This window comes from Lipophrys pholis, assembly GCF_963383615.2.
Source record: "Lipophrys pholis genome assembly, chromosome: 1".
Taxonomy (NCBI): Eukaryota; Metazoa; Chordata; class Actinopteri; order Blenniiformes; family Blenniidae; genus Lipophrys; species Lipophrys pholis.
In genome coordinates, this window is record NC_137635.1 from 54,552,602 (window position 1) to 54,567,137 (window position 14,536).

The window sequence follows — 14,536 nt, forward strand, 5'->3', positions numbered from 1 at the left end:
ATCTGGTTAAATAAAATGGATTTCCTGCCAAAGTGTGCACACTGTTAATTCCTCTGTAATCATTTTGAACAAAACAAAACAACTCAAAGTGAAATCATGAAAGATTCTCAGTCTTTTCCTCAACGAGGAACAAAAAGGCGAAACAAAGAGGAGGCGGGAGTTTTTACCTCCTCCCAGTCTGACAGGCTCAGTCCGGGGCAACAGCTGATCGACGTTCCTCTCCAGGTGGGAAGCAGCAGGGCGGACTACCTGCTCAGGTGCGGTGGTGAGGTGGTGCGGTGGTGAGGTGCAGTGATCACTGAACCGGTGAGGGAGCATCACGCTGTCTCCTTACAGTCCTCACAGATTGTCTCACCGACAACCCTGTCCACCGGAGCTTCTCTGTCCACCTCCAGTCTTCCAGCTGACTTCCCTAATTGAATAATGAGGCTCCGGTCACCTGACTCTCTGACGTCACAGGTGAAAGTTCACAGAACGAATCAAAACAAACAGAATTACATCAAACATTACTAGAGTGAAATAAATAAAAGTCACAGACTGGAAATTAACATTTTAACTCAAAACCAAACAAAACCTTCTTTTTAACCATTTCCAACCTGTTACAAGCTAAACCTTAAATAAATCTAAACACAGACGCACACCTGAGCTGTTCAGGTGTTTTGGATGCACTGGTTTCCGTGTTAACTGGTGACAGGCTAGCTTTAGGGTCCATGGATAACAGTAGACGTTAAAACCCGACAGAAGTTCCTGGCTGTCGTCACCAACACTCTTTTACCACGTTTACATGAAGGTTTAAAGTTTCATACAACCGTGAAGGAGGAGGACACGACTCAACAGGAGGCGGTGGACAGGAAGTCACGACTGTCAGGCTGATCGATCAGGCTGATCGATCAGGCTGATCGATCAGGCTGATCGATCAGGCTGATCGATCAGGCTGACAGATTGTACTTTTGTTATTGATTAAACAAACCCTCAGATCACGTTGGTCACATTTCTGACCTGTGAGATTCTTTACCAGCTTCACAAACGAGGAATTTCCCTCCAAACGTTTGGCGTGGTTTCAGATCCACGGAGGCTCAGATGATCCGATACGTCCCACAAAATCAAAGATCTGAATCGATTGGCTATTTCTCTTCTGTTCTCCTCCATTAATCCTGCGAGAAGCTTCGGACTCTTCTGCTGCCTCCTGCAGAGGTAGACTCAGAACTGAAGACGAAAAGCCTGAGGGAGAATCTGTCGGGAACTAACCTGAAGCCACATTTAACCTGTTGAACCTGGAGAATTAAAAGAACTTTATAATCAACAACGACCAAACGAGTCTTGTTCAGCTGTCTGGAACTGAGAATCGGCTCATTCTGAACTGAACGTCTTGAAGTGTGACAAACATTCCGGCTCATTTCAGATCGATATCGTCCGGAAATGTCAAGTTCCCATCAACTCGTTCACAATAATGAGACAGTGAGCCGCCCGGGCTCGAACCGGCAGCCTCACGCCCACGACCAGCCTGGAAACACATTTCTACCTTCGCCAAACGGAAGCTGGGCGAGAAGCTTATCTTGTATTTATTCATTGATTCTCCATGGCAACAGGCGCTGATCTCCTTTAATCTCCACGAGGTGCCTCTCTCATCCCTTTTCTATACATTTCTTTTTTGCCGTTTTTTGGGATTTATTGTAAAACGGTTAGTTGTTAACGTCCCAAAATGGAATGGAATTGATCCTTGGATGGTGACAAATCATCCCTGAAGATTTCATGGAATTGGGGTGAGAAGTTTTTGTGAAAAGTTGGTCAAATACATACATACAAACCAATAAATAAGTAAGTACACGCAGAGAAAACAACAGTTAAGGCCTCTTCATCCTCCATAAGAACAAGACGAAGGTTCGGCAGTGCGGGGTCCTGTCGAACAAAATGACGTCATTTCCTTCTTCCAGCTCCTTCTGGCCAAACAAATTAGTTTGGGCTGTACCAACCGCTCTGGCAGAACTATGTAGGAGCCGCACTGCCGAAACCTCTGCTCTGCCGTGTGCTGCGAATGCGTGTTCTAGTTCGCTCATGACTATCGATAATATTTTAATCATATTTAGCTTGTAACAGCGCTACTGTACGAGCGCCGCAGCTCGTTAAAATGTCGGAGTGCAGGCTGACGTGATGCACCTGAACGCATCACGAACAGCTGTCAGCTCCTGGAGTTAGAACTGGACTAACATCGCGCTCGGACAAAAACTTTTTTATTACTGAAAAAGTTCAGAGAAATGTGTTTCTGAAAGCTCTGGAGGCCAGAAATAAACTGTGCTGTTGAAAAGTTTAAACGCCGCTTCACAGACTTGTGCCTGCTGCGAGGGGGCGTGGCCTGCTGTGAGGGGGCGTGGCCTGCGAGTTCGGCAGCTTCTTATCGGAGTATGAACAGTCCTGCCGAAAAAGCTTTTTTTTTTGCTGCTGGCTGACGTCACTGCCCAATGTTCTTCTTGTTCCTATGGGTTCAAAAAGGGAGGATGCAGGGGCCTTTAGAAGCAACAGAAACACTGAGTGGTAACCACTGCACCACCGCGTCGTCCTCAGACGAGCTGCAGGAAACAAACACGTGAGGGAAAAAACCAGTCGGACGTCGGCGAACAAGAAAAAGTTTCACATTTATTCAATATCAAACAGGAGTTGAATTAAATATCAGCTGATGATGGGCTCTTACAAAAGGAAGAAATGAAGCGAATCAGTGCTGCAAAAACTTTTTCACACTTTCCAACCAGGTGTCTTTTTTTTTAATATCTTTGTCTTTTTTTTCTCAACAGTTAATAATAAATTAATTAGTGTCAAAAAGGATGAAACATGTCAGCTTAAAAAAAAACAACAAAAAAAAAACTGCACAAAGTCTCCAAACCTGACCAATTCTTTTTTTTTACTCTTTTAGTTTTAAATAAATTACACGAGGATCCAATTCTGTCAATCTGAGCGTGTCGCTGACGAGGAAACTACCGACAGGCGAGAACTGAAAGGAAGCACTTCACAAGCTGAGACGTGATGTCATGATGATGTCATGATGATGTCATGATTTCTCTCCAAACTGTTCTTTTCTTCTTTTTCATATTCAAACATACAACAAGTCAAGTGTGAGAGGAAAAAAGCACATTTGCACCATTTTGTATTAACCTTGTCTGAAATATTAACATTGAAAGGGCATAACTACTGAATGGTTTCTTTTTTTCTTTTTTTTTTTTTTCTTTTTACTTTTTACACTAGTGGTACAGCAAAATATATTTTCTTCAGCTGTTACTTGGACAACAGTTAAATGTGCAATAGAGAAAATATAAGGCCTGAGTCTGAATTAGTGGTTTCTTAACTCTGACAGTCCTGACTGTGCAGTTCTAGTTCTGACTACAAAGCCCCCCCCCCCATCCCACCCCCCCAGGCCCAGGAGCCGCCACGCCCCCCCCCCCCCCATGTTTCAGTTTTTCCTCAGTTTTTCCGGAGCCTGTTCTCTGAGCACTCACAGTTTTTCTGTGTGTGTGTCCATGTGTGTGTTTTGATGATGTGTGCAAAAGTCTGGTATCATTCGTTTGTCCTGCGTGTCCAATCAGGCAGGAAGTGCAGAGCCGGGTCGCCCGGGGGTCGACCGACGCCGCCCGGCTCACGTGACATCGACCGAATCCGCCCGCCGGGTCAGGTGGAAGCCAAACGGAGACGCGGCGGCACTCAGAGGCTGGTGATGAGCTGCATCTGTCCATCGGGGGGCGCCTCTCCCTCGGGGGCGCAGTCCTCGCCGCCGGGCGGGGCGATGCAGCCTTCGCTGGTGCCGCGGTTTATGTGATAGTAGGACAGCGGCGGCGCGTCGCCCAGCTCCGGCATGCTCTTGTGATAGGCGCCCTCGCCATCGCTCTGCGGCGAGGGTGACGGTGCCCCCTCCTCCTCGAGGGGGTAGGACGAGGCGGAGGGCGAGGGCGAGTCTCTCAGGTTGGGCATGCTGGTGTAAAGCGAGTCTCTGTTGTTGCCGGGCGACTGCGAGCCGCCGCCGTCCTCCGCCGCGGGAACAGTCTCCGAGCCGTGGCCCGCCCCCTCCGGGCGCCGCGGGGCCTTCTGGGCGCTGTAGAGCAGGGAGTGAGTCCTCTGGGGCAGGAGGGGGGCCTCCAGCGCCTCCTTGTGGTGGGGGTGCAGGAGCAGCTCCAGGGTGGCGTTGCCCCCCCGGCCCCCCCCTCGCTGCGGGGACGAGGCCTCGGCGTGGTCGGCCACGATGGCATCGTCCTCGCTGCCGCTGCCCCCCCGGTCCACCGTCACCCTGGTCTGAGGGGGCGGGGCCCGCTCCCGGGGGCCATCGCGAGCTTTGGGGGCGGCTCGGGGCCGCAAGTTGTTGTGGACGATCTCGGAGATGATCATCTTCTCGAAGGCGGCGTCGTCCAGATTGAGGCCCCCCAGCTCGCCCGGCGCCCGCACGCCCACGGCCTCATAGTCGTCGTCTCGCAGGGAGTAGCTGTTGTTGAAGTTTCCGTTGAGGGGGAGGGTGTCCATGGCGCTCAGGTCCCGGCTGTTGCTCAGGGAGTGCTGTCCTGCAGGGAAACGCAACGGCAGCAGGTCAGACGCCATCTTGACTCCGACGACAACAACAACAATCCAAAACTTCACAGAACATCCACATGCAGCCGAGCGGCAGAGCGACTGAACCGGAAACCTCCGTCCCTCAAACGACCCCTCCCCATTCTGAAACAACCCCCTTCCTGTCTTCCTGTCTGCCCCCCCCCCCCCGAAAGACCCTCCACAGCTTCAGAGACACTTAAAATTGACTTTTCGTTTATATTTTGATCATTTACAGAAAAACATAGAAGAGTCACATGTTTCAGTCCAGCAGCTTTAACGACCTCCACCCTGGGGGGGGGGGTTGGCGGGCAGAGGGTGGGGGCCGGGAGCCGGGGGCCGGGGGCCGGGGGGGCACCACCCCAGGTTTGCCAAGCTTAAGTACAACAACGATTCTGGTGAGCAACGTTTTAAAAACAATGTCCTTTTCCACGGCAACAGTAGAAACACTGAAAACACGGTGACTGTCAAAATAAAAGTACTAAAGTTGGATTGTTATTACTGTGACTGTCAAAATAAAAGTACTAAAGTTGGATTGTTATTACAGTGACTGTCAAAATAAAAGTACCAAGTCCAGGAGAATATGGACTGGGAGTCATGACACCACGGAGGAAACTTTGTTCTGATTGGCTCTACTGAGCATGTGCAGAACTACTAGTTACTACCAACGGGGGGCTTGAGTAGTAGAAGAAGTTTCAGCGGCTCTGAGCTCCTTTGGCGAGTAAAACAAACCCCCCAAATACTATGGAAGGTTTCAGTTGTCACTTGAGAGGGGGGTGAGAGAGGGTGAGAGAGGGGTGAGAGAGGGGCGAGAGAGGGATGAGAGAGGGGTGAGAGAGGGTGAGAGAGGGGCGAGAGAGGGATGAGAGAGGGCGAGAGAGGGGTGAGAGGAGGGTGAGAGAGGGGTGAGAGAGGGTGAGAGAGGGGCGAGAGAGGGTGAGAGAGGGCGAGAGAGGGGTGAAAGAGGGTGAGAGAGGGGTGAGAGAGGGCGAGAGAGGATGAGAGAGGGTGAGAGAGGGCGAGAGAGGGATGAGAGAGGGTGAGAGAAGGGCGAGAGAGGGATGAGAGAGGGATGAGAGAGGGTGAGAGAGGGCGAGAGAGGGATGAGATAGGGTGAGAGAGGGGCGAGAGAGAGGGGCGAGAGAGAGCCAGAGAGAGGGTGAGAGAGGGGCGAGAGAGGGTGAGAGAGGGGTGAGAGAGGCGAGAGAGGGTGAGAGAGGGGCGAGAGAGGGATGAGAGAGGGCGAGAGAGGGATGAGAGAGGGTGAGAGAAGGGCGAGAGAGGGTGAGAGAGGGCGAGAGAGGGTGGTGAGAGAGGGGCGGAGAGAGGGTGAGAGAGGGGAAAAAGAGGGTGAGAGAGGGTGTGAGGGCATCTTCAGCGTTTGTCTTCACTGTGATATTTTCTATGTAAAGAGTCTGAATGACCAAAAAACACAATAAAAGTTTGATGTATTATTATTATTATTATTGTTATTATTATTAATATTATTATCATTATTATTATTAATATTATTATTATTATTCTTATTATTATTATGACTATATTATTATTATTATTATTGTTATTATTATTATTACTATTATAATTATTATTATTATAATAATATTTGGGTGACGGGGGGGATGTTTGACTTTCAGACTCTGAGATGTTCGAGAATTAAACGTTAGTTCGTCTCTTTAATCACATTTCTCGTCTGGACTCGTCACCAACCGGCGGTCCAGGGCCCCCGTGGGGGGGCGCCAGAGGTCACGGGGGGGGGGGGGGGGGGGGGGGGGGGTCCGAGGCTTTTCCTGCTCAATTTGTTATGTTAGATTCACACGTCTATAAAAAAACAAGAAAATGTAAGAAGACATCATTTGAACATTTATTCACTGATGAAATCTGTAATTTCTTAATCAGATTTATTCAATCATCTGCAGGAAGCGCAGCTCCTTCAGATTAAAACCCAGAAATCTGCTCTGATCGTTTTCCACTTTGACTTTAGTTTGAAAAAAAAAAAGAAATGTTTTTAATTCTCGATCCTCAGCCTGCGAAGCCACTGTCGGAGGGGTTGACGGTTTGACGCTCATCTCTTCCTGTCCAGGTGGGAAATCACCACTTTGACTGGGAATTTGGTGCTCAGGAGCAACTGGGAAGTGGGAATTAGCTACGCTAATGCTAACGTGACGACAACGTGATGATGACCGTCTCATCGGCTGCTCCTCTCCGGTGGTTGCCACGGCAACGCGTCAGGAGTAATTCCAGGAGTAGAAGAGATAATGTGGTCGGTTTATACGAGTCGGGACAGTGTTTGGTGTTTATTTGGGGAATTTGGTTGTCATGGGAACGCTCCCAACTGGGAAAGGAGAAATTCCCAGCGGTTACCAGGTGATGAGTCGTGAACACATTCACACGTGGAAACCTGCGAACCCGTCATGTTGGATTTTTAGATTTTGACACGTCGGGGAAAAAACAGCAGATTTGACGAAACGCGATGCGACTTCTGGAGTGAAAAACTAATGCTAAAGCTAACGCTAAAGCTAATGCTAACGCTAACGCTAAAGCGACAATGAAAAATAAACTAGGTGTGAAATCCTTTAACAGACTGAAACATGTCAAGTTTTCTGAGGAGTAAATACTTCATATGGAATCTGATTACTTCCCAGTCTCAGATTTCTTTAAAGGGAGAGGCTCCAACGTTTGCTCTCCGTGAACGTGAGAGAAGTTTCCGGGAGTCAAACGAACTTCAGCCCGGCTGCAGACCAGATACTGCTCAGGACGCTCCTCCGTCTCCACCTTCACTTCATTTTCTACTGAAAACTCTTTTTTTTTTAACATTTTTTAAAAGTTCAAAGCCAATCAGCTTCCCTCCTCGTCGCTACAGACGATCTGGAGATCGTCCTGAACAATATCGCAGGAGTGAGAACAAACAGGCGACTTTCACACTGAAGATAAAACAGTCCAGCAACACAACCGAGCAACGGCGGGAGGGAGGGGGTGCGGGGGGAGGGGGGGGGGGGGGGAGTGAGGGAGGGGGGAAACAAAAATACAAGCAGATGAAGGAAGGCCCGCTGTGACGTGAACGGATGAATAAAACATTCCACCTGTTAACAGAAAGCAAGACAAAAGAGTAACGACAAACACAGATGGCCGGCCACACACACACACACACACACACACACACACACACACACACACACACACACACACACACACACACACACACACACACACACACACACACACACACACACACACACACACACACACACACACACACACCACGACAGGCAGGCACGGTGCAATGACTCACTTTGACCACATCAAGTGTGTCTGCTCAGGCTATCTGGCCGAAGAACGGCTGATTTGCAAAAAAAAAAAAAAAAAAAAAAAAAAAGTAAAACAACAGATGCGTGTTTTTTTTTTTTAATTTTTTTTAAAGAATTGCAGCAGAAAACAACAACAAAATCACTCCAAATAAGACAAAAGGTGAAGCTCATCACATTGAGGGCGGATTCAGTGCGTCCCGCCGCCTCCAGAGTGGCGCCGGGCGTTTGAGGGGAAGGAGTTTCTGATGCGGGAGCGACAAGGACAAACGGAGGACGACTGAATCCTGGACCCAGCAGGTGAAAACAGGTTCAGCAGCAGCAAGCACAGTGTCGTTCACACGTCCGAGCAGCAGCACTGCCCCCCCCCCCCCCCCCTCCCCCGCACACATTCATCCGTTCACTCCACGTTCATCACGTCACAGCCTGCAAAAACCTCGACGCAACTTCACTAATATGTGAGAAAATAAATACATTTTATACAAAACTTCAGCTTTAGTGAATATTAATATGTGTACTGATTTAAGATCAAAACTAGAGCTACACTCGGTAGAGCACGGACCTTCGCCAACGCCGCGTTCGTTTGCAGAACCTGCCTGTCAGGTAGCAACATCACTGTGAATCACTGAGCGGGGAGCGTCTCCATGGCAACAGATGCTGATCTCCTTTGATCTCCACGAGGCGCCTCTCTCATCCACTTTGTATGGGAACGTTTTTCACATTCCTTTAGGATTTATTCTCAAACATTTAGCCGCCAACGTCCCAAAATCTACTGGATTGATCCTGGATGATGACAAATCATCCCTGAAGATTTCAGATTTCAATTCAGGTGAGAAGTTTTTGCAAAACGTTGGTAAAATACATAAAAGTAAATAAATAAACAACATCACCTTCTTGGCCAACTTTCGTTGTCGACGGTAATAAAGTCAAACATTCAATCAATGCGAGCCACGTAGCTCAGGCCTGTTCAGTTTCATACCACAAGGTGGCGTCGTGAGTCCGCCTGTCCTGGACAGTGTTGCTCACAGTCGACACCGTTTACATTTACTGTAGTTTCTTTTACGTGACTCTGAAAAGAATATGTGTTTTAATGAACTGAGAAGTCTGTCCTCGGGTACCGCCGGCGGCGCCGAGCGCCGCTGTCGTGAGACGGAATTCCCAGAACGCTGCGGACGTTTGGCCCGGTAGACTGAGGTTGTTGGTTCAGGTTTCAGTGGATTTGACCCATTTTTTTTTATTTTCTGTCAGTGACACACGAGCTGTTTTTCTATTTTGGAGGACTTCATTTCTTAACACACACACACACACACACACACACACACACACACACACACACACACACACACACACACACACACACACACACACACACACACACACACACACACACACACACACACACACACACACACACACACACACACACACACACACACACACACAGTTCAGTGTGTGAGCCCGAGGGTGGAGGTGGAGGTGGAGGTGAGACGGAGCCTAAGTTTGATTTGATGAGACGGTCTGAGCGACACAAAGGAGGGAAAGCGAGAGAAGAAGCAGAGGCTCTAGAAAACAAGATGAAAGGCTCCGAGCAGCAGCAGGATTATCAGACTCAAACACGTGAACGTTGGTCGGAGCTGCTTCTGGTGCTGCAGAGCATCACGGAGCATCCTCTTCCTCCCGCTCTTCCTCCCAGCTCTCTCCTTCCTCTCCCTCCCTCTCTCCTATTCTTTCCTCTACCTCCTTTCCTCCTCTTCTTCCTCCCACTACTTCTCTTCTTTCCCCTCCCCCCCCCCCCCCCCCCCCCCCCCCCCCAAAGGTTTTGTTCATCTGGAGGCAGCAGCTCAGGAAGAAGAGGCAGTTTCCTCCTCTTCCTCCTTCTCCCAAAAGGAAAACTTGCAGTTCAGATTTAAACCTGAAGACACGAGAGCCAGCAGAGCGCTCCACTGCACCACAGCTCCCGCCAGGTCAGTCTGAGACTCGTTGGAATAATCTAAGGATCTTCATCAAACTCAGTATTTTAGAGTTTAGAGGTTAAGAAAAATATTTCATGAAGATATAAAACATTTTATTTGCTGTGGACATTAAATTAATCTTATATTCAATAAGATTTATTGTCAAACCTGGAAGGGAACGTGGTGCCACTCGTTGCTATCAGAACTGTTATAAGATCTATTTATGGCGGCCGTGGCGTTCAGGCCCAGTAGCAGCGATGGTTCTTTCCTCTGTTTACACGGAGCCGGAGCGTTCCAGTGGTGCCGAGCACCGCTGTGGTGGAAACGGACGCCCAAACCGCAACAAAGGTTTTTACGCTTTTACTTGAAAACTTTGTCGTGAAAACGGAGGTCTTTATTTAGAAATTCAACTTAATCCAATTCTAGTTGTCTGGAGTCAAATACGGCAAAGTCAGAAATCAAAAAGATCAAATCCAAATTATAGTTTGTCAACTTTGGTGCCAAAAAGTAAATTAATGTTGAAGGATTGTAATGAAATGGTAATTAGGAATTCTTTATGCGAGTTAATTAAACTGTAAAAATTCAAGGTGCAGTAATTAAGACTGTAATGTCACTGGTGTCCACCGGGCGGCAGTAGTGAGGAGGTTTCTCACTATGTTCTGCACCTTAAGTGTCATCTTCTTAACATTTACACAATTTTCTTATCGTGACGTTAAACTGCGGACACACTTGATACTACAGTGACTGACAACACCATCTTGTGGTGAAGACTGGTATTACAACCCGGAGCTAAGTTCAGTATTAAATCCTGCAGCGCGACACAGAACGACGTCTTCACTTGTTTCAGCTCATTTCTTCATGATTTATGCAGCGAGAGCGCATCTTCTTAGATTTAAGATATGATTTGGTTCACATCGGGCGACATTTTATTTGACTAATAAGCTTTTAAATCCAATAAATGCATCATGCTATCATGCTAGCTCCCCATAACCCCGGTCGTCTGCAAGAAGCTAAACATTTCAGTCGTGGCGGTGGCTCCGTGAGCAGAGGAGTTTTATGGATGTAAATATTTAAACATCAGTATTACTGGATGTTAAAATGATAAAAACGAACTCGTCTGCTTTTATTTGTCAGCGTCGTTGTTAAAAAGCGTTGGATCAGACGTCAGACGAGCAGGAAGCGCTGAAGCTTTTCACTATCGAGTCTTCATCAGGCAGCCGAGGCCATTTTATTAAAGGCTCTTTAATTATTGAACAGAGAGTGCCTTGAAGTTTTATTTTTGTATCTCCACGTCGACACGCATCCATCCAGAGAGCAACTCAGACCAGTTTGATCTGGAGTCCGAGGAGCTCGTCGTCAGACTCACACAGACTTTCAGATCAGATTGAACTGGTACGTCGCGAAGCACAAAGACCCCGAATCATTAAAAAAGCTTTTCATTGCAGTCCGTGTCACGTCAGGAGTTTTAAAAGCGGTTTAAAGATCTCGCAGGGTCTCAGGCTGAACTCCAGGAAACTCTTCGACCCCAAAATGAGGCGATTTCCTTCTTTTCCTTCGAGTCTCAGAGTCACGATCCGATCGGCTTCAGCCAACATCTTCTCTTCTCTCACCTTTTCTACAAACGTACATCAAATATACGATTTATTTTGTGTCGTTTCTGTTTTTACTATTTCCGTGCTCACGTATCACGTTTCTGTGTTCTCTGCTCCGCTAAGCCGACTGCTGCTCTGCTACTCGTACACACAGACATGTCGTCCTGTTGTCTTAAAGCTGCCGGCGTCTCTGGACCCTCCAGGTGTTTTGACGTAAAACCTTTGGAGACTCGAACACATCCAGTTAAAGATCCTTGAATCGAGTTTCAGCTGCACGACGTCCAGCAAACGTTGACGCTCGTGTTCCCACTGATCCCACCGAGTCCCTGAACGCATCGCAAGGTGCCACATTAAGATCCCAGTGAACGGAGTCCGCCTGCAGTCTGCCCGACTTCAATCTGATCACACAGTGAATTTTAACGGCGCTGGAAATGAGGTCAATGTGTTTCTGCAGGTAAAGCACAGATTTATGCCAACATTCAAAATGCTAATAATCTTTGTTTTTTTGCTGGCTTTACGGGCCTCCTGTGCTCCGTGTTCACACTAAATAACCCGACCCTGATTAAGCAGGTAAACATGGTCGGGCGATGAAGCTGAGTTCACTGAAAACAAAGAATAATTCAGAACAAGTCTTTGATTTACCCCGTAGACATTGTTTTGGTCCAGACTTCATTATCCAGGACTACCAGGTGCTCGCGATGCGAGAGCAGAACAACACAGAGCCGAGTGCGGCGGGTTGGCGCTATACGTTAGCACACATCCGCTGCCTTCACACTCTGGCTGTACATCGCTGTTTTTCTATATTCTCTTTTATCATCAGATGCCTGTGAATATCTGAAGGCTCCGACTCTGCCCGCATTGCGTCACGCGCTTCTGTTTTTTTATTCTCTCTCCCTCCTTTGATTGGGTTTCTTCTGCTCTGCCGGCGAGGAACTAGGTCACCGTAAACACTAACATGATTTAAACTTGGTCTAATCTCAAGTGAAGCACAATATGAAGGCTTCAGCGAGTCAGAAATATATATCATCCAGAACACTGACATAAACAACCTGGACAAGCGTGCAGAGGACTCCCCTGAACGGACGGAACATCGGAGGAGTTTAAGCACTGCGGCAAGTTACGGACGCAACACTGAGAGAAAACACAGGAAGTGGCGAACGTTTGGACTCGGACTGGAACTTGTTGGACAGATTCAATCCCAGTCCACACGAGCCAAAACCACATTTTTTCTCTTCGACGCCATGAAAACTACTCAAGCTGATGTCGTACGTATTCCAGGCCTGTAGGCGGCGCTGTAACGCTGTCATAGAACTACACTAACAACCAGAGAAGGAGACACGGAGCAGCAAAAACGTAGAAAAGGACAAATCCTACATGTGTCCTTAATAATGCGACGAGCAACAGCAGCTTCTGCAGCGCCACCTGGAGGAGGGAGTCCGCCATGTTGGGTGTCACGGAGAGGGAGGCGGGGTTATGACATCATCGTTTTCAACTGAAACGATGATGGTCTTGTCCGTCCACATGTCAACTTCCTCCGCTCTGGAACCCATTTAAAAAAGAAAGGAAAACATTTTTCGGCTCCTACATTGTCGTGGACGATCGGACAAAAACTATGGTTACGTGAAACGGTCACGGTTGTCGTGGTGACGGGGCCTTTGGTTAAAGTTCAGTTGAAACTTTCCCGTTCAACATTGACACGACACTCGTTGTTTGCGCCATGCTAGCTCGGCGTTTAAACGATAATAGTTTCAACGTCCGGACGACTTTCACCAGACCGACTTTGCAGAGATCTTAGGACAGAACGTCTCGAACCAAAGGGACAAAGTCTTTCACTCACTCAACATTCACGAGGCTAAAGTCTAACGACGCTCGCTGGAGATCCTAGCTTGAGAGATTGTACTCTGTGATTTGTTGTTTAGCGTTTTGCTTTACAGGGACATTAGATATTAGTTGGACAGACGTTTGAAAGACGTTGTAGAACCTCTGGTTGCAGCAGTTCAGTGAGAGAAGAAAACTTCAGGTCAGGAAACTGAGAAGGTGCGAGCAACGAGAGGAACATCTGCTGTAATCATTCTCAACATTCACATTCACGCCTCGTCGCACCTCGGCCCCGCCGGGTCGTCCTCTTTTCACCACAAATCCAAGACACTTCGTCAAACACATTGTCAATGGGTTCAATAAAACGCTTGTTTGCCAGAATTCCGGGAGTCGACTGACGTTAGTGTCGAGCTCCGTCTCCTCAGTATGTCAGGAATAAGTATTTTTAGATACTTTTATTATTGGTGTTAATGTTTAAGTGTGTCATTTGCTGATATTGTGTATTCATTAGTTTAATGTTCCCTAAACGCCTCATATTCTCCAGTTACCTGATGTTCCCTAAACGCCTCATATTCTCCAGTTACCTGATGTTCCCTAAACGCCTCATATTCTCCAGTTACCCCATGTTCCCTAAATGCCTCATATTCTCCAGTTACCTGATGTTCCCTAAACACCTCATGTTCTCCAGTTACCAGATGTTCCCTAAACACCTCATATTCTCCAGTTATCTAATGTTCCCTTAACATCTCATATTCTAACCTGATGTTCCCTAAACACTTCATATTCTCCAGTGAGCTGATGTTCCCTAAACGCTTCATATTCTCCAGTTACCCGATGTTCCCTAAACGCCCCATATTCTCCAGTTACCTGATGTTCCCTAAACGCTTCATATTCTCCAGTTACCTGATGTTCCCTAAACGCTTCATATTCTCCAGTTACCCAATGTTCCCTAAACGCCCCATATTCTCCAGTTATCTGATGTTCCCTTAACATCTCATATTCTAACCTGATGTTCCCTAAACACTTCATATTCTCCAGTGAGCTGATGTTCCCTAAACGCTTCATATTCTCCAGTTACCCGATGTTCCCTAAACGCCCCATATTCTCCAGTTACCTGATGTTCCCTAAACGCTTCATATTCTCCAGTTACCTGATGTTCCCTAAACACTTCATATTCTCCAGTTACCCAATGTTCCCTAAACGCCCCATATTCTCCAGTTATCTGATGTTCCCTTAACATCTCATATTCTCCAGTTACCTGATGTTCCCTAAACGCCCCATATTCTCCAGTTATCTGATGTTCCCT

At 47.5% G+C, this 14,536-nt stretch overlaps 1 protein-coding gene across 2 annotated transcripts in view; it reads right to left on the minus strand.

The window, feature by feature from the left end:
* Positions 1–3,457: 3,457 nt before the first annotated feature.
* adgrl2b.1 (adhesion G protein-coupled receptor L2b, tandem duplicate 1) overlaps positions 3,458–14,536 on the minus strand; it is a 158,803-nt gene continuing 147,724 nt past the window's right edge. For both annotated transcript variants that reach the window (XM_080483259.1, XM_080483260.1), the window contains one exon: positions 3,458–4,538. In XM_080483259.1, the coding sequence (XP_080339385.1) occupies positions 3,691–4,538 (848 nt within the window). In that variant the 3' untranslated portion in view covers positions 3,458–3,690. The remainder of the gene's footprint in view (positions 4,539–14,536) is intronic.